At 41.1% G+C, this 26586-nt stretch overlaps 2 protein-coding genes across 2 annotated transcripts in view; both read right to left on the reverse strand.

Moving 5' to 3' along the window:
• The window catches only part of LOC101740731 (major royal jelly protein 1-like), a 198324-nt gene that overhangs the window by 43934 nt on the left and 127804 nt on the right, over nt 1-26586 (reverse strand). The window lies entirely within an intron of this gene.
• LOC101738305 (L-dopachrome tautomerase yellow-f2) lies at nt 9462-24943 on the reverse strand. The gene is given in 10 exon segments (XM_012691287.4): nt 9462-9844; nt 10210-10312; nt 14292-14478; nt 15171-15298; nt 15855-16022; nt 16843-16956; nt 19825-19909; nt 19911-20005; nt 24123-24284; nt 24785-24943. Coding segments are annotated over 10 exon segments (1347 nt in total). The 5' UTR covers nt 24909-24943; the 3' UTR covers nt 9462-9663.

A 26586-nucleotide genomic window follows, 5' to 3' on the forward strand; every position in this document is an offset into this window, starting at 1 on the left:
CACCACCCTTCCTATTTCTGCCGTGAAGCACTATTGCGTTTCGGTTTGAAGGGTGGGGCCGCCGTTGTAACTATACTTGAGACCTTAGAACTTATATCTCAAGGCGGGTGGCGCATTTACGTTCTAGATGTCTATGGGCTCCAGTAACCACTTAACACCAGGTGGGCTGTGAGCTCGTCCACGTCCACAAAACAATAAAAATATATATACTTAGTCTGATGATAAATACTGTACAATTAAAAATTTAAAAAATTCTATTGCAAATAACATTTATTAATTTTACAGTGTGTTTAATACATAATTAAAAAAACAATTTAAAATATAAAAAGCTTATTCGTGTAGTTTAATACATAATTAAAAAAACAATTTAAAATATAAAAAGCTTATTCGAAGTGGTCTCCATTGGCTGCAATACAGTCCTTTAAATGTTGAGGCCAGTTATCAATAGAAGCACGCACTCTTTCCATGGGAAAAATTTTCACTGGCAATCGTACGGATTGTTTTAGGGACTCCAAATTATCATGGCGCTTAGAGCAAGTCGTACTCTCTAAAACTGACCGTAAATCATAATCCAGCGGATTAAGATCGGGACCAGACGAGGGCCAGTCTTCAGCTCTGATGAAGTCCGAAACGTTCGTTTCCAACCAAGACTGCGTAGACCGAGCTTTATGACCTGGCGCCGAGTCTTGCTGGAAGGACCGTTCTTGATTATTGAACATGGTGCTGTTAAGGGGCTTCACTACCTTCTCAAGAATCGTATCTTGATACACTTATGCCGATGTTTTGATACCTTTTTCACAAAAGTATGGCCCAGTCACTCATTTTTTTTTTTATTTTTTTATTTCCCTTGTAGGCAGACGAGCATACGGCCCACCTGATAGTGAGTGGTTACCGTCGCCCATGGACTTCAGCAATGCCAGGGGCAGAGCCCAGCCGCTGCCTACCGCTTAATACTCTTCTCCTTCTCCTTCATAGCTAATACCCCACCAAACCATCACTGAAGTCGGATAGTGCCCATGTTGCACTCTGTCGACTAATTGGGAAGCTTTGAGCAAAAACACGGTCATGTTTGTTAAAATGTTGCTCAATTGTAAAAATTTTCTCATCCGTAAACAAAACTTTTCTATGACCTCCCTTTGCGTACCGCTTCAGTAGATGTTTCGATTTTACCGCCCTATTCTCTTTTAAATTATCAGTTAAGAAATGACCAGTACGTCTCTTATAAGCTGCAAGTCCTAAGTCATCTTTTAAAAAGGCAACATGGTTCCAGGTGCTATCTTCATCTCCCGAGATAAAATCTTTTGCTTTCGGACAGGATTTCTTCGAATTCTTTCCCTTACTGCTTTGACCACTTTTTTCGTACGAACACTACGTGGGCGGCCAGATCTTTTTCTGTCACAAACATAGGAGGTCTCATTGCACCTATTAATAGCCCGGTACACAAACATTTTACTTATACCAAGCGTATGGAGAGTTTTAAAAATTGCATTTGGCTCCATACCTACTTTGTGTAATGCAATCACACCGATTTGGTTCTCTTTATCACCCCACTCCATTTTAATATCGCAAAATATTGTACAATGCATTGGCGCCAAAATGAGAAAACTCAATGAGCAATCATATAAAAATGACAGATTCCAAAATCAAATGAAATATTTTGTTTGTTTTTAATTGTAACAGTATTTATGGCCAGACTAAGTATATATATGTAACCTCTATACGATTAATCCTTAAAGAGGTTAATATGTTATTTATATCATTCTTCTATAGATGACATAAATAGAATTTCGATTATTGAAACATTAGAATATTAGACATATAAAGAGCATTTTTGCAATATTAAAATATAAAAAGATATAAAAATAACGGTGAAGCAATAGCTTTAAATGTTGTTTCTCTTTATAAGAGCAACTCAATTGCTATAGTTTTACAAAGCTAAACTGTATTTTGATTTAAACAAATAAATACATTATATTTATTTATTTATTTATTTGGGAAACAAACAGTACAATACAAACATATAATATTTAAAAAAATATAGCTATAACAATAACCAAATATGTTTCCACAATCAAAATCACATATAAGTAGAGAGTGAACAAGAAGAGAAATTTAGAAATTTAAATTACAAAAAAACAAAAGCAACACTATACGCACATATTATTTGATTTGATATTTTACGACCGCGCGCGCGCGGGGCTTCTAGAGGACGCGGCTTAAGTGATAACACAAATTATTTTAAAATTAAATATCAGCAGTTTGAATATAAAAACAGTGAAGCCTTATTGTTTGTGGGACAAGTGTCTAGTGACATTGTTTGTGACAATTATTATTGTTGATTTTGGTTGGTTTTTCGACTCCTATAATGTAAGAAACTTTTATCAAACTGAATTTGACTTGACCCGGCTGCTTTTGTTCTGTGAATGGTACAATAGTGAGTGAGATCCATCAAGAAGACGACAAACCGGACATATTTTGGAAGATTTTGCAATTTGAGACTATGAAACAAAAGGTTTTTATTTTATTTAAAAAAAATAAAAAAAATATCTGAGTGGGTACAAATTTGCTAACTCTCATACCCACATTACTGTTAATTTACGGAATGGCTCGAGTATATAGAAGCAATATTTCGTCAACTAGTCGTGTACACTTCATGGCTTAGCGGTTGACGTCGCGGCGTTGATGACAGAAGGTTGAGAGTTCGATCCTACCTATGGCGGAAGTTAAAAGGGCGCTGTCTTAAACTTTTATTTTATTTTTTAAGATTTTAGTGTGGACGTCATTTTATTGTAACGTTATTGATATAAAAAAGATATATTGAATAATTGATTCTATTTAATTATTATTTGTGGAATTAGTTTTATTTTATTTTAGCCTGTATGACATTTTATGTAATCTTGATGTTAATATTCTTTGTGCTATCGCACCTTTGTGGATTTGTTAGATAGGTACTCAAATAATTTTTTTGTATGTTGTTTTTATAATTTAATTTTGTTTTATTAAGAATGAATGTACTTTTTTTTTAAATACTTTTTAATTATTTTTTATTTATTTTTATTTACTCTTTACTTTTGCAAATGCCAAAATTATTTACCTACTTTTGTCTTATTTTTTGTGCAATTGACGAAACTGCTGGTGGATAATATTAAAAGATAAAGTGAATTTTGTTGTTATTAATGTTATATAACATATTTTATAATTTTTTAATTTTTTAATTTTATATTTAAAATCGTTATAAAAAATTCATTATTATGAATAGTCCCACAAGGGCAACATGCCCTCATTGTCCGGGTTCCACACGCCTTTTTGTGGTGCCCCGGGGTCTAAATGTGCATATTTCTCATATGCATAAAGACAGTCAGATACAGCCGTCGATACTGCCTCGGGTGCCGTGTGCTGTAACTGCTGATGCTCATCCACAAGCCCAGAGTGTTATCCATACTCTGGATGATTTGGCATCTTACAAAAATAAAATTCCTGTGCTTAAGCACATCCCTAAGGGGGCCAGGAATTTAGTCGCAGGAAAGCTCAGAGTGATTGTGGACGGCTGCATAAACAATAACGGTGTGGAGGACTGGGTTTCCTTGTTGTCATTTTCTTACACGACTCTGAGAATTCCAGATCGAGGTGACCCCCGTTCGCTTACTGCAAAGGTTAAGGAGAATGCAAACAATAATAGCCCGTATTTTTTAGAGGACTTCAAACATAAGCCACGATCCGCAGTCAAAAGAATCGAAGCCAAGGTTGATGAGGGTGATTTGCGTGAAGCTGTCCGTCTTTTAGTGTCGGAGGATTCTTTAGCACCTTTTAACGATGAGACCTTAAGCGCATTACGTGATAAAAATCCTACTCCTTTTCGTCCTTTATCATTGCCGCCAGCGCCTGATTCTAGTTGCCCTTTTTTGACTGTCAACTCGGAGGATGTTGCTGACGCAATTAGTTCCTTTTATAGCGGCTCTGCACCTGGCCTTGATGGTCTACGTCCAAACCATTTAAAGGAGCTCATTTCCCCTTCCGCCGGTGAAAATGGTGTTCGTCTATTGCACTCAATTACAGACTTATGCAATTTCATACTAAGAGGTACGGTTAATGTACAGGTGTGTCCTCATTTGTACGGAGGTAGCTTATGCGCTCTAACTAAGAAGGACGGCGGTGTGAGACCAATTGCGGTGGGGTCTGTGCTGCGTCGTCTCGCTGCCAAGCTTGGGTGTCGGTCTGTAAGGAATGAAATGGCCTCGTACTTGCAGCCCCACCAGCTGGGCTTCGGGACTGCTCTTGGGTGTGAGGCCGCCATTCATGCTACCCGTGCATTTGCTATGAGCAGGGAGAACTGTAACAGTGCAATTGTTAAGCTTGATATAAGGAATGCTTTTAATAGCTTAGAGAGAGATTTAATTTTAAATGAAATCAAGGAGAAGATTCCGGCTTTATACCCATTCTTGTATCAGTGTTACAGCTCTTCCAGCAAGTTGTTCTTTATGGAATCTTCCATTGACTCGGAGGTAGGTGCCCAGCAGGGCGATCCTCTTGGCCCATTAATTTTTAGTCTTGCTATCTACAGCATTATAAAGACCGTCAAGTCACCTTTAAACCTATGGTATTTAGATGACGGCACAATAGGTGGTCCCCCAGATTCCGTGCTAGACGACATCAGACTTTTGTTTCCGAAGTTGCGAGATGTCGGCTCGGAGGTTAATACTGGGAAATGTGAGGTATACTTTTCTACTGAAGTATCAGCAAGCGTAGTTAAAGATTTTCAGGAGTTGGTTCCAGGTATCAAAGTTTTGACTAAAAGTAATTTCATTTTGCTTGGTTCTCCAATATTTCAGGATGGAGTACCAAGTTCTCTGGAAATAAAAAGGCAGTTATTGTCGTCATTGCGCGGCAACCTATTGAGCTTATCATCTCACGTGGCTCTCGTCTTGCTTCGTTGTTGCTTTTCGATGCCTCGTTTGACGTATTTGGTGAGAACTTGTCCAACGTGGCTCTTCACTTAAGATGTAGCCCAGCTTGATGCTTTGTTGAGGGATACACTGGAGACTATTTTAAACGTAAGCTTGGATGACAGACAATGGTGCCAGGCTGTTTTGCCTATACGTCATGGCGGCCTGGGGGTGCGACAAATGGAGCGTACTGGGCTCGCTGCTTTCCTGGCTTCGTGTTATGGGGTTGTAGACTTTGTTGCTAAGTTACTGGGTACGAATGGTGATGGATCTACGATTCCGTTTGCGAGCGAGGCTTTGGCGGCTTGGGGCCTTTTATGTCCGAATGAGGCGCTCCCGGTGAACAGGAGCTCGCAGAGGTGTTGGGATGATGTGCTGTGCAAGCTGACTTTGTCAACTTTGCTGGGAGACGCCACTGGAGTTGAATTAGCGCGCCTGAAAGCGGTCTTCTGTCCGGAATCTGGTGCTTGGTTGCAAGCATTGCCTTCACCACAGCTGGGGACACTTCTTGATAATAATTCATTGAGAGTGGCCACAGCTTTGAGACTCGGTTGCAGCATTTGCGAGCCCCATCGATGTGTCTGTGGTAGTATGGTGGATGCCGCCGGACTGCATGGACTGAGTTGTGTTAGATCGGCTGGCCGCTTCCCGAGACACCATGCACTTAATGATATTATTCGACGTGCTTTGGTCACCGCAAATATCCCGTGTGTGTTGGAACCACCAGGCCTCAGCAGGTCGGATGGTAAGAGGCCGGATGGTTTGACTCTGATTCCTTGGGAGAAGGGACGCTGCTTGTTATGGGACGCAACCTGTAGCTGTACGTACGCGGCGTGTCATTTATCTGGGACCCGACAATGTGCGGGCTTTGCTGCTGAGGCGTCGGCTAAAACGAAGCATGCCAAGTACGATGCTCTGAAATCTACATACCTGTTTGTTCCAGTGGCAGTGGAAACGACGGGTGTGTGGAGTTCGGAGGCCAAAAAGTTTATTGCCGCAATTGGCCACCGCCTCAGAGGGCAAGGCCACGATCCTCGGTCTGGGTCGTACCTGGTTCAGAGATTATCCATTGCCATACAGCGTGGCAATGCTGCTAGCGTAATGGGTACTTTCGGGCCGGGTGCGATCCAGAGTGGCTTGTTTGACTAGCCGATGCCTACGCGCGCATTGCTGTTAGCGTGGACCTTTATGTTACTTATGACGACGCTTGCAGCTGAAAGTAAGTATTGTACTTTTTGACGAAGCATGTTGCTGATAACTTTATTTCTGTAATCTGACGAAGCATGTTGCGGATAATAACATGTACTTTTAGGTTAGGAATTGTGTTCTTTTTTTTTATAATAAATATTTTACGACCTGTGTTTTATACGTCAACTATACTACTTATCGGGCTAAATCACCTTATAAATGTTTTAAAATAGCTTTTCTATATGCTACAAGTGACAAGCAAAAGATGTCAGCATTAGAGAACTTAGCATCATACAACCTACAAGATCTACGGACAAAAGAGTTAGATGCATATTTCGTTCGAGCTGTGGACATGTGAAAGGTCTGTTTTGAACGCGCGGAAATACGACTACATTTAAATGAAATTTTGGAAAGAAGATAGCTAGAATCAATCTCGTTATTTATTATTTTATATAAAAACATTTGATCCCTCAGTAGCCTACGATCGACCAGAGAGATAAATTCTGTCGGTTCCTTCTGGAGAATTAAAGCGACGACAATGGTATAAAAGATGCTTAAAAAACTTTTTTTGGACTCTTTCTAGTCGCTGAATATAAATATTATATTGGGGATTCCATGTGACGGAGCCATATTCCAATATAGACCGTACAAAACTGTTGTACAACAGAATCAAAGTAGATGGTCTTTTAAATTCTTTACCAACTCTAAGTATGAAGCCTAACATTCGAAAAGCCTTATTTACTATTTCATTAACATGAACATCAAAAATCAAACTGGAATCCGAATAAATACCCAAATCAGGAACAACTGTGGTGCGTAGCAAGGTTTGACCATTAATAGAATAGTCATACAAGATATTCGATCTTCCTCGTGAGAATGTTATAATAGTACACTTGTTAGTATTCACTGTGAGTAAGTTATTTTGACAGTAAACAAATAAGTTGTTAAAATCATCCTGTAATTCCAAACAGTCATTTAAGGACTTTATAACTTTATATACTTTTTTGTCATCGGCGTACATAATGAATTTGGATTTCTTAAAAAAAATTTGAAACGTCATTGACATATATATTAAATAACATAGAACCGAGATGAGAGCCCTGAGGAACTCCCGAGGGAACAGGTGCAAATGAAGAACAAAAACCATTGAAAGTCAGCCTGACTGCGATCTCTAACATAAGACTCAAGCCATCGCAGCAAATCACCGTGGACCCCAAGTCCATGCAATTTCTCAATCAAAATGTCAAAATTTATTCGATCGAACGCTTTGGAATAATCCGTGTACACCACATCAACCTGATGACCATCCTCCATGGAGTTCAATACATAATCCAAAAACTCACATAGGTTTGTCTCAGTAGATCTATGGCTTATAAAACCATGTTGTTGCTCTATAATATGAGGCCTAATCAATGGAAATAAAAAATCATAAAGTATACGTTCAAACATCTTAGGGATGGCACAAATTTTAGAAATTGGTCTGTAGTTAGCTATGTTATGTTTATCACCGCTCTTAAAGACTGGCACCACGAACGACCGCTTCCAAATACGGGGCATAGCACCAGTTGATAATGAGAGATTATATATATATATTAAAACAATCCTGTGAGACTCACCTTGTGGTGATGGGCTGGTCATACTATTATCTTTATTATTAGCTAAAGCCGCAAATCTTGAAAAATCTTTGTCGCGGTAACGTATTTTGTATGCGTTATCCGCATCGTACGTAGCAATTCCCACGTGATATTTTTGTGCACGCACAATCCCTTCTGACACAGTCTAGTTAAATTGATGTAAATGTCGTTTCTATCTTTTACAGTGCAGTAATTTGCTGATTTAACGACAAAGGGAAGATCTTCCACCTAGCGTCTGTAATTGCGTAGTGGACCAATGCTTCGTATTTTATTGCTTAGAGCCTATATACAGTCAAATTTATCTTGAAAAATCTCACTAGGAGGATCTGGATAGGAGATATAGATTGATATACATAGATAGGAGAGATATAGGTAGGACATGAATCAGAATTTTGTATTCACCTAAGTATTAAATGGAATTATTATTAACCTTGTAGCAAACTGACGTCATTAATCACCACCACCTCGAGATATGGGCTATTTTTTTTTCTTGGTCAGGAGGAAATCGCCGGACTTCCGCCCTTTACTGGGGATACTGAGCGGGGTATGTCAGAGTCGAACTGACTAAAACCTCTAGTCGCACAACAACCAACGTCCAAACCTCGCATGAGACAGAACTCATGACAAGGCAAAGGGGGGAAAGTGAAGCGTTTAGTGCGGAGCACATCTCTCCCGTCACCCTCCCCCTCGGGACGCCGGACTGGCGGTCGTCGGCGCCACGACCGCCAGCCCTCTCGGTCGGCAGACTGTCCGAAGTCCGCCTAGATGGCGCCGGTTAGAGTGGGTTACCCTACGGAATACCCCGCTGGGCCAGAACCGCGTGGGTCGAGGATAGCCGGCCTTCCATCACCCGGATGCTCTTGCGTAAAACGCGTGCAGAGCAGCGTGCACGTCGTCTTCTTAGGCCCCCCTCGCCGGCCCCCAGACCGACATGTGAGGGGGACCCGAAACACTTAGAGGGCCAGGGCTTGGGAGAGATCCGCCTCTCTGGCCCCCGCTCGACGGCGGCGGGATTTTGCGTCCCTCATATGAGATATGGGCTATAAGTCCCAGTTTTACAATACAACGGCTGCCCCACCTTTCATACCGAAATGCATTACTGCTCCACGGAGGAAATGGATGGAACCTAACCTTACACCCTACTACCGGTAAACAATTGAAGAGTAGAACAGCGTCATTATAATATAACAATAAGACACCTAAAAACGTAGTCCCATGGTAACCTCAGCAAAGCACTGTTCTTACTAGGGCTTATGTTAACAAAGTCTCTTAGGCTGATCCCTCTGAGCTCGCCTACCAGGTCAAAGAGGCTGGAATCGTCCCTTCAGGCTACCAACGATCAGTTAGAAAAAAGTTAGCGGCAGCATTACATTTTGTAAAGTGGTCACGTGGTACGGTAGCGCTATCTGTTTGACTCTGTGTGGTTTGTGAGTCCGTTGCATTTTACTGTTTGACATGTTCCATGAGTTTAACTTTAATTGTTAGAAAATTGCGATCATAGGATCTCAGTGTAAATAAATCTCATTGTTAAGGATTGTTTATTTAAGTTCCTCTTTGGGTCTAGATTGTCACATTTTTAACAATATTTCACTTCTGATCTCATTTCAGTATATTCCGCGTTCCCACTTCACACTATATTCGAATATTTGCAAAATAAGGCTGATTTAACTGTTTGTGCTAAGAATGAAACTCAGCATTTTGAATTTTTGTATAGTATATAATTTACAGTCGGTCTTTCTATTGTTTATTAAATTTTATACATTCTGATTCTTTTGTTGTTTTTAATGGAGATTATTTATATTTTAATAGGAAGAAATATATTTTTTATTAATTATCGACATGAATTACACATATTCATTTACTAAAAATCAAATATATACATATATTGCTTTACTAAATCATCCAAGGCGTCCCTTTCTTTCTAGTTCTGATTGTATGTACTCATCACTTACATATTTAACCATGTATTTCGATGAACTGACTGAACGCTGGATTTTATTTCTCCAACTGTCAATGAAATTTGAACATCTCGTTGGTTTGTTGCATTTTGTATTATTCAACATTTTATCTACGTCTATGCTGGAAATATTAAGAAATTTGGTAAACAAAAAACGTACTGTACTTTCAGTTTTACCTGTAAATTAAAATATTTGACCTAGTGTACATATATAGTATATAATATTGTCTTTGAGTTTTTAGGAAGGAAGTAGAAAGTTGCTAGTGGGATCTATAAATAGACAGACATTGCATCGTGAATACCGTCTTCTTTCATGAGGTCAAAATCTCAACTGTTCATTTAGGATGACCAGAACCCTAAACTAATTTACAAAATAAGCATAAGATTGTGCTTACGAGTACATATGCAGGCTAACAAAATACGAAAGTAAAAAATGAAAGAACGGGGGATAAAAACATAAATGAAAGGAGGAATGTAAATAGCTTACCGGTAATCAGCGAAATTGATTGCGTTTCCATCATAAATATTGTCAACTAAGCCCCTAAATCTATTAACCATGAAATAAAATCCTGCCCCTAATGTATTTAAAGCTGAAAATATAATAAAGATCTTTTTAATTATATGTTTCAGTGTTATTGGAATACTTATGAACAGACCAAATGACATGTCGCCGAATTACTTCGAACCCAGTTTCATAACTCTATACAAATAAATAAAATTGGAGTGTCTGTTTGTAATAATAAAATAACCACTTTTTACTAAAACTTTGTCTGTCTGTCTGTTTGTTTCGGCTAATCTCTGGAACGACTGGATCGATTTTGACGAAACTTTCACTGATAGGTAACTGATGATGTAAGGACTAGCTTCACCCTGCGGCGTTACCCGTGGTACGACAATAACCCCGGGTAACATCGCGGGACTCCGCTAGTAATCAATTAAATACATGATATCTTCCTGGAACAATAAAATAAGTCTAAAATGCTTTAACACTTTTAATACATATTATTATCCTGCCCTTCTCCCAGTTACCTGGGGTCGGAGCAACATGTTTTCTCCTTCTATACTCTTCTATCACATACCATTTCTTCGCTCACTCCCCTGTTACCTATGTTGTCTTTCACACAATCCATCCATCTCTTCTTAGGTCTACCTCTTCCTCTATAACCTTCCACATTCATAGTTAACATTTTCTTACCAACCTCATTTTCATTTCGTCTCATCACATGTCCATACCATCCCAAACGCGCACTTCTCAGCTTCTCTGTCACAGGTGCCACTTTCAGACTTCCTCTAACATATTCATTCCGTATTCTATCCATTCTCGTTACTCCACACATCCATTGCAACATTCGCATCTTTGCTGCATGCAATCGCCTTTCATCCGCCACTTTAGTGGTCCAACAAGCTGATCCATACAAGACGGCAGGCCTTATCAAGGGCTTATATATCTTCCCTTTTAGGGGAAGAGGAATGTGTGAGTCACATGTGATGCCCGTGACCTGCCGCCATTTAGTCCATCCTGCGTCAATTCTGTGCCTCACAGTACGATCCAGTTCATCGTCGCTTTGGATAACAGACCAAGGGTGCTCCGTCGAGAGAAATGGGTGTAAAATATATGTTTGGTTTTCGATGTGCTGATTTTTAGGCCAACACTCTCCAACTTGCATCGCTATTTCTCCAGTATGTTTTGGACCTCGAGCCCGTTTTCTCCGACGAGCACTATGTCATTGGCAAACAGCATACACGAAGGAGGCTCTTCCTGGATCTCCGATGTCAAACATCCATCACCAGCAGGAAGAGATAGGTTTTTTTTTTATTGCTTAGATAGGTGGACGAGCTCACAGCCCACCTTGTGTTAAGTGGTTGCTGGAGCCCTTAGACATCCACAACGTAAATGCGCCACCCACCTTGAGATATAAGTTCTAAGGTCTCAAGTATAGTTACAACGGCTGCCCCACCCTTCAAACCGAAACGCATTACTACTTCACGGCAGCAATAGGCAGGGTGGTGGTACCCACCCGCGCGGACTCACAAGAGGTCCTTAAACTTAGGACTTATCTGTAATCCCACTGCCACATTGAACTCGTCGGAATTCCCTGCGGCGGTTCGTACATACGTCCTGGCTCGACTGTACATGGCACAAATTAACCTCACATACTTACTAGGTATACCTTTCTCATTCAATGCCCACCACAAAACTGCTCTAGGTACTCGGTCGTACGCTTTTTCCAGATCAACGAACACCATATGCAGATTCCTGTGCACGTCGCGATATTTTTCGCACACTTGGCGAAGTGCAAATATGGCGTCCGTTGTCCCGCGACTAGGCATGAACCTGAACTGGTTTTGTGTGATCTCACTTCCATCTCGTAATCGCTTTTCTATCATTTTCTCTCAAACTTTCATACTATGTGACTAAGCTTTATTCCCCGATAGCTGCCACAATCTTGCACATCCCCTTTATTTTTATATATGGGCACCAGTGTACTGGTGCACCATTCCGTAGGGATCACTTCTTCTTGCAGCAGCTTATTAAAGAATAAAGCCAGTCACTTATATCCGTCTTCTCCCAACATCTTCCATACTTCCACTGGTATATCGTCTGGTCCTTCCGATTTTCCGCTTTTCATACTTTTCACTGCTTATCTAATTTCATACATACTGATTTCATTCACAAGTCCGACGTTCTCTGGCTTCCTATTAATCACCTTATTCCAGTCGTTCTTCTCATTCATTAATTTTTCAAAATATATCTTTCAGCGCTATTTTATTTCATCATCTTTCATTAAAACTTTACCTGTCTCATTTTTCATACATCTGACATGCTTAATATCTTTCGCTCTTTCTTCTCTAGCTCACGTGACACGGTAAAGCTCCTTTTGTCAACGAGGTCCATCTAAAGCGGCATACAACCGTTTCTGAGCATCAGACCTGGCTATAACAACCGCTTTAGTGGCCTTTTTCTTACATTCTCTATACTCATTCTTCCTAGCTTGCCTCCCGGTTTCACTTCCTCTTTCTAGTTGCCACTTTTCGAATGCATTCTTCTTTTCTTTCAATTCCCTCTGTACTCTCTCATTCCACCACCATGTATCCTTGTCAATTATACCTTTCCCTTTTTATTCGCCAAGCACAGCCTTAGCCTTCTTCCTGATATTATTTGCCATTTCATCCCAACAATCGTTCGCAGATTTCTCTTTCATATTCTTCATTTCTAACATGTTTTCTATCATTATTTCCCTAAATTGACTAGCATACTCATCTGTCTCTAGCATACGCCATCTAATTTTTGGTGAGAGACGGGTTTTCTTTTTTAGGTACTTGTATCTGATCGTAATGTCCATTAATAATAGTCTATGCTGCGTCACCAATGCTTCACCCGGCAGTACTTTGCAGTTTTTGACACAGACTAATTTACTTCTCCTAATCAGAAAGTAGTCGATCTGTGTCGCGTGGTTACCACTCTTATAGGTGATAAGGTGTTCAGGCCGTTTCTGGAACCACGTATTCGCCACTGCCAGGTTAAAGGTGGTCGCAGTTTGGAGCAACTGGTCTCCATCATCGTTACGACTGCCATACCCCCATCTTCCATGCACCCTTTCATAACCCTAATTTGTAGCTCCCACATGTCCATTAAAATCACCTTCTATACAAATCTCTTCACTCTCTGGAATGCGAATCATAACATTCAAAATAACACTTTCACAAACTATTTTTACGGTTATTATCCTATCACTCGTTCTTATAACATGGGCCACGCAATCTTTTAAATCCTTATCTAACACTACTCCCACGCTATTCCTTCTTCCATCACTTCCACTATAATACAACTTATATCATTCACCAATCTCTCTAGCTTAGCTAGCTAGCTAGCTCCTTTCCACCTAGTCTCTTGCAGACATGCTATATTTATTCTTCTCCTCTTTAACACGTCTACTAGCCCCCTTCCATTCCCAGTCATTTTTTTTATTGCCTTTGTAGGCAGACGAGCATACGGCCCACCTGATGGTAAGTGGTCACCGTTGCTCATGGACGTCAGCAATGCCAGGGACAGAGCCAAGCCGCTGCCTACCATTAAGTAATCTCCACAAGCCTCGTTTGAAGAAGGACATGTCATAGCACTCTGAAAGCAACGTGGATTTTTTCCGAGCTCATAGTCATACTGCCCACATTCCAACTTGCATACCTCAATGTCATCTCTCTCACATTTTGGACTTGCGTCTTACGTCGCACCCGCCCGTGATGCGACAACCCTCGTCCACTTTCCACAGAGGCCGGGTGCTGCCCCTGCGCGTCGCTTGCGGGGGACGCCCTAGCCCTGGTGCTCTCCTTTTTATTCCTTCTCATGTTGCTCTAAGTTTTGGAAATTTTTTTGGTGACCGGCCGCCTGCCTCACGTCAACCCTCCTTGGGGATGCTTTCGTTGACCTTGGGCCGAGGTTTTATTGGCTTTGGTCTTTCTTTAGCTCTTAGTCGCCTTCTATGACACCCATGAGCTAAGTTGGGTTGGGGATATTCTTAGGCGTCCACCACACGCATAACACTTTGAATGCATGTTTGAAATAATTACCGCTTATGTAAAAGTCGTTTTTCCTGGAAACATCAGTGAGCAGTTCAATGTTGTCCTCATCCATCGGCGTGTCCATGTTCCAACAGTACAGATTAGTGCGAGATTCATCCGTGAAAAATAAAATGTTGCCGTCATAATTTCTGTCGTATAAAACTCCTCTTGGATTTGTATTTATTTCACTAAGATCCTGAAAAAACAAGCCTGGTATTTTTAAATACATCCAACATGGAATTTTCCATGCTCTATTAGTGCTCTATTATTAGTAATTATTAAGCCTAAGCTATTAGCTTAAGCTTGCCATAGTTATTATGGAGTAATAAGGTTTAAGTTTTCATGAATTTGAATTTGAGTAGGCAAAAAACAGTACGCGCAAAAATAATGTTTACAAAGCCATCTGTTATCTATGAGTGAAACTATGGATAGGCCGATCTTGCAGCAAAATTTATGATATTTTAAATAAATTGCAATATACTTAGTTATTTAAAAAAAAGGGTTGGGCCACTTTTGCGCGTACTGTTTTTTATATATATTTATATAAATAGTGCTCTATTATTGTGAAGCTCATTATGTGCGTAGTATTGCGTCAGCTTTAGTTATTGTTTTAAATACATAAACAATGGCTGCATTCGTCTTATAGTTACAGAAATATTTGAAAGCAAGAAAATGATCGAATTAGCGAGATTAGGGAGTATAGAATAAATGAGTAGTTATATGAGGAATTTTTATTAATATTTTCCTATGAATGAGTTCAATGTCTCATTTAAAATTTGAATGGCACAAGTGTGCCAATCTGTGCATTATCTTTCAAGTTTAAGCTATTCTTGTATAACTCCGCATAATACTCGTACAATATAAATCACGTTGCTCGTGAATCCTTACCACGGTCACATCTTGGCCGGAACGTTGAGAAATCTTCGTATTTTTCAAAATATCTGAATAATGTACAAATGTCTCGTTCGGACTTTTCCTGTATCTTATAACGTTTTCAGCGTACAGTAAAATGGATTCTGTAAAATTAAACATCTTTCATTATTCAGGCTCCTTCTCAATCTCCTTGGTCAACATTGCCAGGATTACACAAGCCATCACTGGTAAAATTTGATTCATTTTCATGATGTGATCACGTGTCCCTCCTATACAAGTTCACAGCCAACCTGATGTCAGCCGGTTATCCATTAGTCCAACCCACAACCGATAGTGACTTGAATATCGTCGCCATCCTTGAGTCCTAGGAGAGCAATGTCAATTTTATAGCACTGCCCTATCCTTCAAACTGAAAGGCTCCACTACCGGTGCATTCCCGATGCCGATCGTAGTTATTTGGTATAATTGTCACAGAATATAACTGCCCATTCTTTGTCAGTATGTACTTCATGACGCAGCAGTCGTATCCTATTATACATTAGCATACACAGCACAGACGACTTAGCTAATCTGAGCCGAAATTTCGTAAGCCAATTTTTTTTTATTGCTCATGGCCATTACAATGTGCCACATTTTTGACGACGTTATATTTTATAAATCCAAAACTGACATCAGATACTTATTTGTTTCAAAACATACGCGGTATGGGGAAAGTCCAAGCTTCGCTTCCAGTGATTTGACGTTCGATCCTCCAGAAACGTTTTTCCTCAAACGAAAAGGCAATGACAGCGTTACCGTTATCGTCACTGATGTACGCGAAGGTTTCGTGGCAAGGAAAAATGTAGTCGATCGTCAGAGACCTAAGACCTGTTTAAATATTCATAATTTGAGCACTGTTCATCAATATCGTTGTTGTTTGGTAAGTTAAATAATGTATGCTTCTAAAATGTTAGGAACCCTTAACATAGCGATCCGGTACTTCGAGCTTGGACCAAAACCTGCGCTTTACAAAGGTTTGACAATGCTTGCACAGTTTGGCCTCGCGTGGAGGACCACCCGCAACTGCTAGCTGCTTTCATTTGACGCAATACAGAAGGAGCCGTTCGGGTTGTCGATGATCCCGCTCTCACGTATCGCGCTGAAACCTCTCAGCTTACGGATACTATCAAGCAGCACTGCGTTTAGCCACAGAGCATTTCCGGGTTTTTTTTTTTTTATGTCACATACCATCTAGCAGTGTAAAGATCTACCCCTTCGCTGTTTCTTCAGCGTCATAAGAGGTTGTTGCTTAATAGAGTTTTGAGGAAAGCCTTTTTGCAGTGTATAGTGACTAATTAATCTCTTTGGCATTGTAGATTTTTATGAGTAACGGTCACCGCTAAAATAAGACGGAGGATTGTCTTTTTTATTGCCTTAGTTGGAAGACAAGTATACAGCTCTCCTAATGGTAATTGGTTACTTTCGCTCATGGATGGAAGGTCTGCGGCACAGCAAAATCAAAGCAAAAGCAAGCTTACTACAAAAACACAGAAAATAATATGAAAATTGTTATTTTCATGATTGAGTAATAATAATAACAATAATAGAAAGATTAAATGTATGTTTTCAAAATTAAGAGTACTTTATGTTGCTGCTTCAGCTCTTCTTTCTTTATCATAATAAATATGAACACTTTTTTTCATATTACCTGCCGATACTCCGTTTTTAAGAACGCTAGCATCTATATCAGATGTATATAGAAGATAATTATCTTGTGCCTGAAACACATAAATGCTGGGAGGCACGACTTGTTTTCTTACACCTAAAATAATTTTCAACATTTGACAGAGCACGCAATAAAACAGGATGTCACCAGTAGTGGGTGGCCACCTAATCGTATATCGAATACTTAAAAATAAATAAAATAAAAATAAAAAATCCTCTTATTTCACCCATAAAAAACTAATACATTTTACATAATTTGTTCTTTTATATGATTTAATTTATTTGTTACTATTTTATTATTCTTATTTAAATAACTTTGACTTTGAGTAGATTTGTTTTTAGTTAAGATTAGCCTAAACCGCTCTGTTTGAGGGTAAAAGCCTCCTCCAGAAATGCCCAATAGTCTCTATCTGTGGCCGTTTCCATCTACAGTTTACCAACCGCCCCTTCGATGTCGTCAGCTCATCTGCTTCTAGGTCTTCCTCTTTTTCTATTTCCCCGAGGGCCTGGTCATGACGTCAGCCGAGAGGTCCATCTATCGTCACTCATTCTTGGCATGTGACCTGCCCATCGTCATTTTAATCTCACAGTATAGCTTAGTGCATCTATTACTCCTGTTGTTTCTCTTATAGTGGTTTTTCGAATTTTTTGAATTTTTATAATTTTCATTATACTTCTTTCCATGCTCCGTTGGCATGATGGATATTTTGTTTTTAACATTTCGTGTGAATTTCTCGTTTGGCAAGCGCATGTGAGTGACGATAGGAGACAGGTGTTCATGACGTTTCTCTTAATTTTGATTGGCATTTCACTTTTAATAATTTCTTTTAAGTTCCAAAATGTTTTCCATGACCTTTTTATCCTTCTTTCAATTTCCTATGCGTTACTTTTCTTCTCGAAAGAGAGTTGTTTGCCTAGATAGATGTATGAGGTAACGTATTCTATCGAATTATTGTCAATTTTTATTTCATTTTTCAGCGAGGTTGTCATCACTTTTGTTTTGTTGTAGTTTATTTCTCATGTGTTCTAGCTCTATGCTGTTCTTAGATAGGACGACAAGATCGTCAGCGAATCTTAAATGATTTATATACTATCCATATATATTTAAGCCCATCGTGTTCCAATTTTGGTTATTTATTATATACTCTAATACTGAGATGAAAATTGTTGGTGAGAGGGGGTCCTCTTGTCTAATGCGTGTTTTAATTGGGATGGAGGTTCCAGTTGTCTCTAACTTCACTCTGCTGGTGCTGTTTCCATTGTGCAACAAGGGAGAAAAATTGGACATTTCCTCCCGTATGTAAAATGGCAAACACGCGGGATGAGATGTCGTACTTTTTTCCCGCGGTGCACATACTAATTTTTCTACTAACACGCCGAAAGTTCGACATTGTAAGAAACTTAGCACCCGTGGAGTACCGAGCCGGGGTCCAGGGGCGAAGCCCTGGCCGCGGGGTTGGGGGGGAGGAGCCCTCTCACTCATAAAATAAGCATTTTAACTGTGTTTTAATTTTTAAATAAACTACTACTAATTGAATAAGAACTGTCTGATGAACTCATATATGTTTATTACTTCACTATTAAATTTTATTGCCTTTTGTTTATTTCACTTTTACACTAAACACAATATTGCAAATTACCCGAGCACAACAATGGCGGAGAGTTTTAGGTGCGTGAGAGCAGACGTAGACACTAACGCGCATGCGCACTTGTCAGTACCCAGGGAGGAAAAGTTAAGACTTTCTTCCCTGTACAGCGGGACGAAAATCGAACTTTCGGCGCAGGTAGGAGAAAAAAATTATTTTAACACTTTGATGTATTTAGCCTGTACATTCTGAGAGTTTAGGGCTTCCCATATTGCTGAATGGAGTATAGTGTCGAAGGCTTTTTTGTAATCTGTGTCCGCTATATAGAGCGGTCGCTGGAGCTCCTGGTATTTCTCAATAAGTAGCTCCACAAAATGAATGTGATCGACTGTAGTACTCTACAGTTCATACAGGATTTCGGAAAGGTTACTACCTTTCCGAAATCCTGCTTGTTCTATTGGCCTGTATGAATCCAGTGTAGTGCTAATTCAATTTTTTATTATAGACGAGAAAACTTTGTATAACGACGGAGAAGGCTGATGGATCTATAGTGGTCTATATCATTGGGATCACCCTTTTTATATAACAATATAATGTCTGACTCTGACCACTGCTGAGGCGTTGTAGAGGTATCTAGTATTTTGTTGAAAAGTAAAACCAGTGGTGTGGTTAGAATTGTGTAACCCTCTTTTATTGATTCATTAGTTATCCTATCTTGTCCCGGACTTTTTATTTATTTTAGCCGCTTAATTTCTCTTATAATTCCAGATCGTTCTATTGGATTTATTCCTGACGAGTTAGTTTCATTTACATTTTGCAGATATCGAAGACTTACACTACAGTTATGTTAGATTGAAAGTGTTTGTTGCTGCATTTAGTATTAAAGACTCGTTTTTATATCAGAACGTGAATAGCGTCATACATTTTGATACATAATGTAGTACATTTTAAGGAAAAGATTTCCCGCGTAATTAAAAATAGCACGAATTATTGTTTCACAACAGAAATTGGCAGGACAATAGTACTTCCTAGCTGGAGTTTATAATACGCACTACTCAATAAAAATAAAGTTCATTTCTTATGGTTTCCGATTGTACTTTACAGTGTCTTATTTGAAGAAGTTTGAAGGGTTGGATCAGCTTTACTTAATAATATGATTGAGGCAATACAAATATAAAAGGCCTCTGAAAATGAAATTGATCGATAATTCCTTTATTGTCCTCAGCATCATCGTTATTTACTGTTTAACATGAGTCGCCCCTAGGGTTCGCTATATCGAGTTCTTCCGCAACAAACTTGTTTCTATCGGCGTATACGTCGATAAGTAATTATTAGTACATCAATTTCATGAGTTTTTCATAATTAAAAAATATCCATACCAGGTATATCCACGAAACCTGTGTCAACGAACCAATATCTTTCACATCCATCGCTTGCAGTTTCATAAACCGATATAATGTTTTTTTGATTCTTTAGACGACGGAGAAGGCTTGAGCAAACGACCGTAATTACTGTCATATTTGCTAAAATATGAAAACTCATTGAGGGTGAACGGTATACCTGAAAAAACATATTTTGGTCATAAAAATCGATTGATCAGAGTTAAACAGATGGCGGACGGTAAGAATAACCAGGTTCACAAGTCTACAGTTGCTGTGTCAATATCATCTAGGCAGCGGTACTAACCATTTTATATGATTTTAGAAATTCGAAATACTCGCTAAAGAAAACTAATTAACTCCATGTATGGTGCGCGAAAGCATTGAAACAAAATAATAAAAAAACATCCCAATTTTAATAGAGAAGACGCACGAATTCCTCACCGCGACAAAAACCCGCGCCCGCGCCAAAAATCGCTGCCCCGCCCCCGCTGATACTTCAGGAGAAGACAACGTGAAACTGTGTCTCTCAGGCCAAAAAAAATATTATACCCATGCGCGACGTTACGCGATTCAGATCAAGGTCGCAACGCTGGTCGATCGTAGGGCCCTGTCAGCTTACCTCAGAAAGGAGAACATAGGTTACCATACCTATGCTCTTCAGGAGGACCGCGAACTACGCGTTACTACGCGTAGTTCGCGGTAGTACGCGGAGTACCTGGTGGTAGGACCTCTTGTGAGTCCGCGCGGGTAGGTACCACCGCCCCGCCTATTTCTGCCGTGAAGCAGTAATGCGTTTCGGTTTGAAGGGTGGGGCAGCCGTTGTGACTATACTGAGACCTTAGAACTATATCTCAAGGTGTGTGGCGCATTTACGTTGTAGATGTCTATGCGCTCCAGTAACCACTTAACACCAGGTGGGCTGTGAGCTCATCCACACATCTAAAGCAATAAAAAAATAAAAATAAAACCTGAGGATCTCGACGTCGAGCACAATAAAGACGAGACGACCTCATCGCGCAGGTATTCCCGGTAACAGATATGCACCGGATGCACAGAAGGTGCGGCGAACAGCCGTATAACAGGATAGTCGTCGCGTCCGAGCCCACCCTGGAGGGCAAAAAGAACGCATGACTTCGAACCGTATGCGGCCTATCCGGGGTTATGATTGAAGCCCCTCATAAGCGTGGTACTCCCGGTCAGTACCACAGGTGCCAGCTCTAAGGCCACTCAGCGCGTAACTGTCAAGCGCGTCCCCGCTGCGTGAATTGCACGGCGATTACGTACCGCCCCCGCAACCCCTCAGCAGTCAACGATTTCGCGCTCATGCGCGACTTCGTCACCGCGGTTAACTTCGAGGACGCTATACGTAGGTCGATAGCCCCCGAACAGCGACTCGATGCCACATTCGATCGTATGGACGTCTACGTATCCCGTACTCTGCAAATTTAAACCGGTAATCAATGGCGCAAAAAACCCTTCTCTCTAAAGTTAGCATTTTACAATGCTAACGGACTCGAGCGCCAACGCGATCAAATAAACGAATTCCTCAGCGACCATCTGATAGACATTCTATTAGTGCAGGAGACCTGTCTTAAGCTCTCGCGTCATGACCCAAAAGTCGCGAATTACGTCATGGTTAGAAATGACAAACTCACCGCCCCAAAGGGCGAGACTGTAATTTACTATAGGTGGGCTTTGTACTGCGTCCCTCTCGATACTCCCTCGCTCTCATATACCGAAGCATCAGCGTGCCGCATTGCGCTGACGGGACACCAGCCGATCGTCATCGCATCCGTTCACCTCCCACCGGACAAACCCCTCTTGAGCAGTGACAACGAGAAACTGTTCGGCATCGGAGATTCTGCCGTCCTGGCAGGCGATCTAAATTGCCACCACAGTAGGTAGAACTGCCATCATACTAATATATAAGCGGTAGGCATTTCGATGCGTTTATAGGCGACTTCACATTCGCCATGGTCACCCCTCCAACACGGATATAATATTTAATATCAAACCGGATTCAAATGCGTCGTCTACAGCGGGAAGTAAAATCTCGCCTAAACGACGCCCGAAATGAGAAATGGGATAGTTACTTAGAAGGACTCGCGCCCTCTCAACAAGCATACTGGCAACTAGCTTGGACTCTCAAGTCCGAAACTCTCTCTCTCTCTCTCTCTGCTGCTATGACGAATTGCATCTTTCCCGCGGTGTGGAAAGAAGCGGACGTTATTGGTATACATAAGCCGGGCAAACTGAATATGAAACTGCTAGTTACCGTCCGATTAGTCTTCTCCAGCGATAGGCAAAATATACGAACGTCTCCTTCGAAAACACTTCTGAGACTTCATTACCGAAAAGAAAATATTAATAGACGAGCAGTTTGGGTTCCGCGCCAAACACTCGTACAAACAACAAGTGCACCGCCTCACGGAGCATATCTTAATAGGGCTAAATAGGCGGAGACCAATCCCAACCGGAGCCTTCTTCGATATCGATTAGAGGGAACTCGCTCTCGCCCCCGTCATCTGACGGCCGGATTCCCGCAAGGCTCCGCGCTCTCCCCGTTATTATTTAGCTTGTATATCAATGATATACCCCGGTCTCCGGAGACCCATCTAGCGCTTTTCGTCGATGACGGCTATCTGCAACTCGTGTAGGAAGAATTCGCTATTGCATCGGCGACTCCAGATCGCAGTAACTACCATGGGACAGTGGTTCCCGAAGTGGCGCATTGACATCAACCCCACGAAAAGCACAACAGCGCTCTTCAAAAGGGGTCTCCCTCCGAATATCACTTCAAGCAGCCCATTCCCTAAAAGGTGCGTTAACACCTCCGCCGTTAGCCCCATCATTCTTTTTGGCCAGCCCATGCCGTGGGCCTCGAAGGTCAAATATCTACAGAGGGATGACATTCCGTCCCCACATCAAAACGATACGCGACCGTGTCGTTTTCATATTAAGACGTCTCTATCTCATGATTTGCAAGCGAAGTAAATTGTCCCTTCGAAATAAGGTGACACTCTACAAAACTTGCATACGCACACGTCCTTACGGATCCATCAGATCCAATAACTCTTGCATTAGATACCTTCAGCTCTAACACTAGGAGCAGGCTGAGGAACCCCGGTAACCGTACTCGTCGAACTCGACAAAGAGGTCGACGTGCAGCCTAACCCATGCATCAGCCCGCTGAGTTTCTCGCCGGATCTTCTCAGTGGGTCGCGATTCCGATCCGGTAGTAGATTCATTCGCGAAGCAACTGCTCTTGAGTTGTTAGGTCTCCTTCGGAGGCGCTCGGGCAGTTGTTAGTAAATCCCACCCCTCCTGGCTGAGCCTTTGCTCGCCCACCTGTCCCGGTGAAGCTGGAAAGGCCTCCGGGCCACCAGTAATCTCTCAATCATAAAGAAAAAAATAAAAAAAACTTGCAAACGTCCCGTCATGACCTATGCAAGCATAGTGTTCGCTCACGCGGCCCGCACCAACTTGAAACCCCTTCAAGTTATTCAATCCCGTTTTTGCAGGATATCCGTCGGAGCACCGTGGTTCCTAAGGATCGTGGATCTCCATGATGACCTGGAGTCGGATGATAGTCGACGTCGTCGTAAGCACGTCATTACGGGTCCTCCCGATCCATTAACGGTGCTTTTAGGTACCACCAGCATAGGTAGAGAAAAAAATAGTCCGTTATTACGAAAACGATGGCGTACTCGAAATGTGGGAAATATTATAACAGCAAAAAAAAAGCGAGATTAAACCGTAACAGTAGACTTATGTGCGTATGTCTACGACTTACGACAATCTTATACTGGGGATGCAGATTTTTGTGATTGTGGTTCAAACGAACTTTTTTTTTGCGAACTCACACGACTAGTTACCGCTATCTTGCCTATTTCTGCCGTGAAGAAGTCATGCGTTTCGGTTTAAAGGGTGGGGTAGCCGTTATACTGTTATAAACTGAGATATTACAGCTTGTGTCTCGATGTGGGTGCGGTATTTACGTTGTAGATGTCAATGGGTTCTGGTAACTACTTAACATCAGGTGGGCCTTTGCATTTTATTAATTAAAATATGTATATCTTCAATTATGGGGCTACTTCGTGAATAGATAGGTGTTCACTACACAATAACATGTCCTTAGATAATCTGTGCCTGATGGCGGGATTTGATTGCCGGCATAGACGCATCGCTCGATCCAAGTATATCGGTAGTCTTCTCCTTTGCGAGAAGACTAAAATATATTCCCTATAATATCCATGCCACTTTAAACACTCCCCGATAATTACAGGGCTACTTACCCGGCCTTGTCCTAGGAATAGATATTATTGTACGAAAGACATTATAGTTGATGTGGTTCGGAACTAAGTTCTTTCGAATCAAAAATTTTTCGTGATCTTCCAGCAGTTCATCTTGAAAAGTAAATGAACCTCGTTTGTGTTCAAAGTCCGAATCACTCGTATCTGTAACACAGAATGAAGACCCGGGAATCTATCTCTTAGTTTATAAAATAGCCTTGCGAAACTAGTCTGAACGCAATTTCCGACGAGATTAATGATCATTTATCCCAAACAATTAGCCACATAACTAGACAAACGAGATCAATTGTCGCAATGATTAGAATCGATTTACGGATTGGAAATAAATATTTAATGACCTAAGTATGAAGTTTAATTCACAGAAATTGTGATCACATCAAAGCTAATGTTTTCCTTTACGATTACTTATCACTGTAGCACTCTTTAGTTTGCTAGAGCTTGTGGGATTAGTTCTCCGGATCGTGATATTGATCGTATGCCCTATCGTTTAGGTTAGACAGCTACTTCCAATAAAACATTCAGAAAATATAATGAAAAACATATTTGAACTAATTAATAAATGTCTGTGTGAAATAACTCAATATTTTGATATTGTGAGTAATAGAATTATAAGTAACAAAAAGAGCGAGCGGTATATAACTCACATATAACTCCGTCAATGTTGTAGCCGAATAATTTCCATTGACGCGACCTCTTATATTTATTACGTACGCAGTTCGTGCCACAAAGGAATAGTAGGTTTAACAATATTACGAGTAGCACGTTCATATTAAAGGCGACTATCTCGAATGGATGTAATGCTGTGATTAAGTTGCGATGCAAAAATCCACAAAGAAACCAGTTTGTGGAGTAGTTATAAGGAAAACAAATATATCGTCAATACGTGCTTTCGCGTAGAGCTCAGCGGCGGTTCACTGGGGTCGTGTTTCGAAAAATTATATCTATTGACACTTCCTTCTGTAGGCGATAGAACATGTGTGTATATTTTATTGTTAGACTAGTTATAGATTGACTCATGAGCCGACGTGAACATAATAGGGATGAGTTTAACTGAGAAAAGTTAGTTACACTGGGGCAGAATTTCTACTGTAAGATCTGATTATTGAGAAGTGGCTTAAGATGATTGCATACGTCCTGTGTCTCATTCGTTCATTGATCGTACAGAAATAATACCTGGGTTTTATTCTGATATTTCACATCTTACATAACTATTTCATGTGCTCTTAGAGCCCTGAATTATATATATTACTGGTGGTAGGACCTCTTGTGAGCCCACGTGGGTGGGTACCACCACCCTGCCTATTTCTGCCGTGAAGCAGTAATGCGTTTCGGTTTGAAGGGTGGGGCCGCCGTTGTAACTATACTTGAGACCTTAGAACTTATATGTCATGGTGGGTGGCGCATTTACGTTCTAGATGTCTATGGGCTCCAGTAACCACTTAACACCAGGTGGGCTGTGAGCTCGTCCACCCATTTAAACAAAAAAAAAACTATATAATTAAGATTTACCGTTCATATCTCAAGGTCAGTGGTAGCAACCATATGATAATATGAGAGAACCAGTTACTGTTGATAATTAAATAAATATAAAAACAAGCTTGTATGGCCAACTTTTTTTTTTTTATGATTGAAGGATTACTGGTGGCCCGGAGGCCTTTCCAGTTTCACCAGGACAGGTGGGCGAGCAAAGGCTCAGCCAGGAGGGGTGGGATTTACTAACAGCTACCCGAGCGCCTCCGAAGGAGACCTAACAACTCAAGAGTAGCTGCTTCGCGAATGAATCTACTACCGGATCGGAATTGCGACCCGCTGAGAAGATCCGGCGAGAAACTCAGCAAGCTGATTCATGGATTAGGTTGCACGGCGAACTCTTTGTCGAGTTCGACGAGTACGGTTACCGAGGTCCCTAAGCCTGCTCCTAGAGCTGAAGGCGTCTAGTGCAAAGGTTATTGGATCTGATGGATCCGTAAGGACGTGTCTAGGGCGTCGACGGTGACTGGCTCCTGCATGATCAGGATTCGGGGAGTAGTCAGCGGCGGCTACGATAAGGCGATTATCATGACGCATAGCCTTATCGAAGTACCGTTCCGACGCTGACTTCATGTATTTCTGTATAGATTCGCGGCCCAGGTCGTCGTGTAGGTCAACGTTCCTCACGAACCACGGAGCTCCGACGGCTAACCTGCAAAAGTGGGATTGTAGAGATTGAAGGGTGTCTATGTGTGTGCGAGCCGCGTGAGCGAACACCACACTCGCGTAAGTCATGACGGGCCTTATGCAAGTTTTGTAAAGTGTCACCTTGTTCCGAGGGGACATTTTACTCCGCTTACAGATCATGGGGTAGAGTCTACCGAGAATAAACGCGGCACGGTCACGGACTGATTTTATATGCGGGCGGAATGTCATCGATGCCTCCAGGGTAACGCCCAGGTACTTGACCTTCCTG

This window comes from Bombyx mori, chromosome 17, assembly GCF_030269925.1.
Source record: "Bombyx mori chromosome 17, ASM3026992v2".
NCBI classification, from domain to species: domain Eukaryota; kingdom Metazoa; phylum Arthropoda; class Insecta; order Lepidoptera; family Bombycidae; genus Bombyx; species Bombyx mori.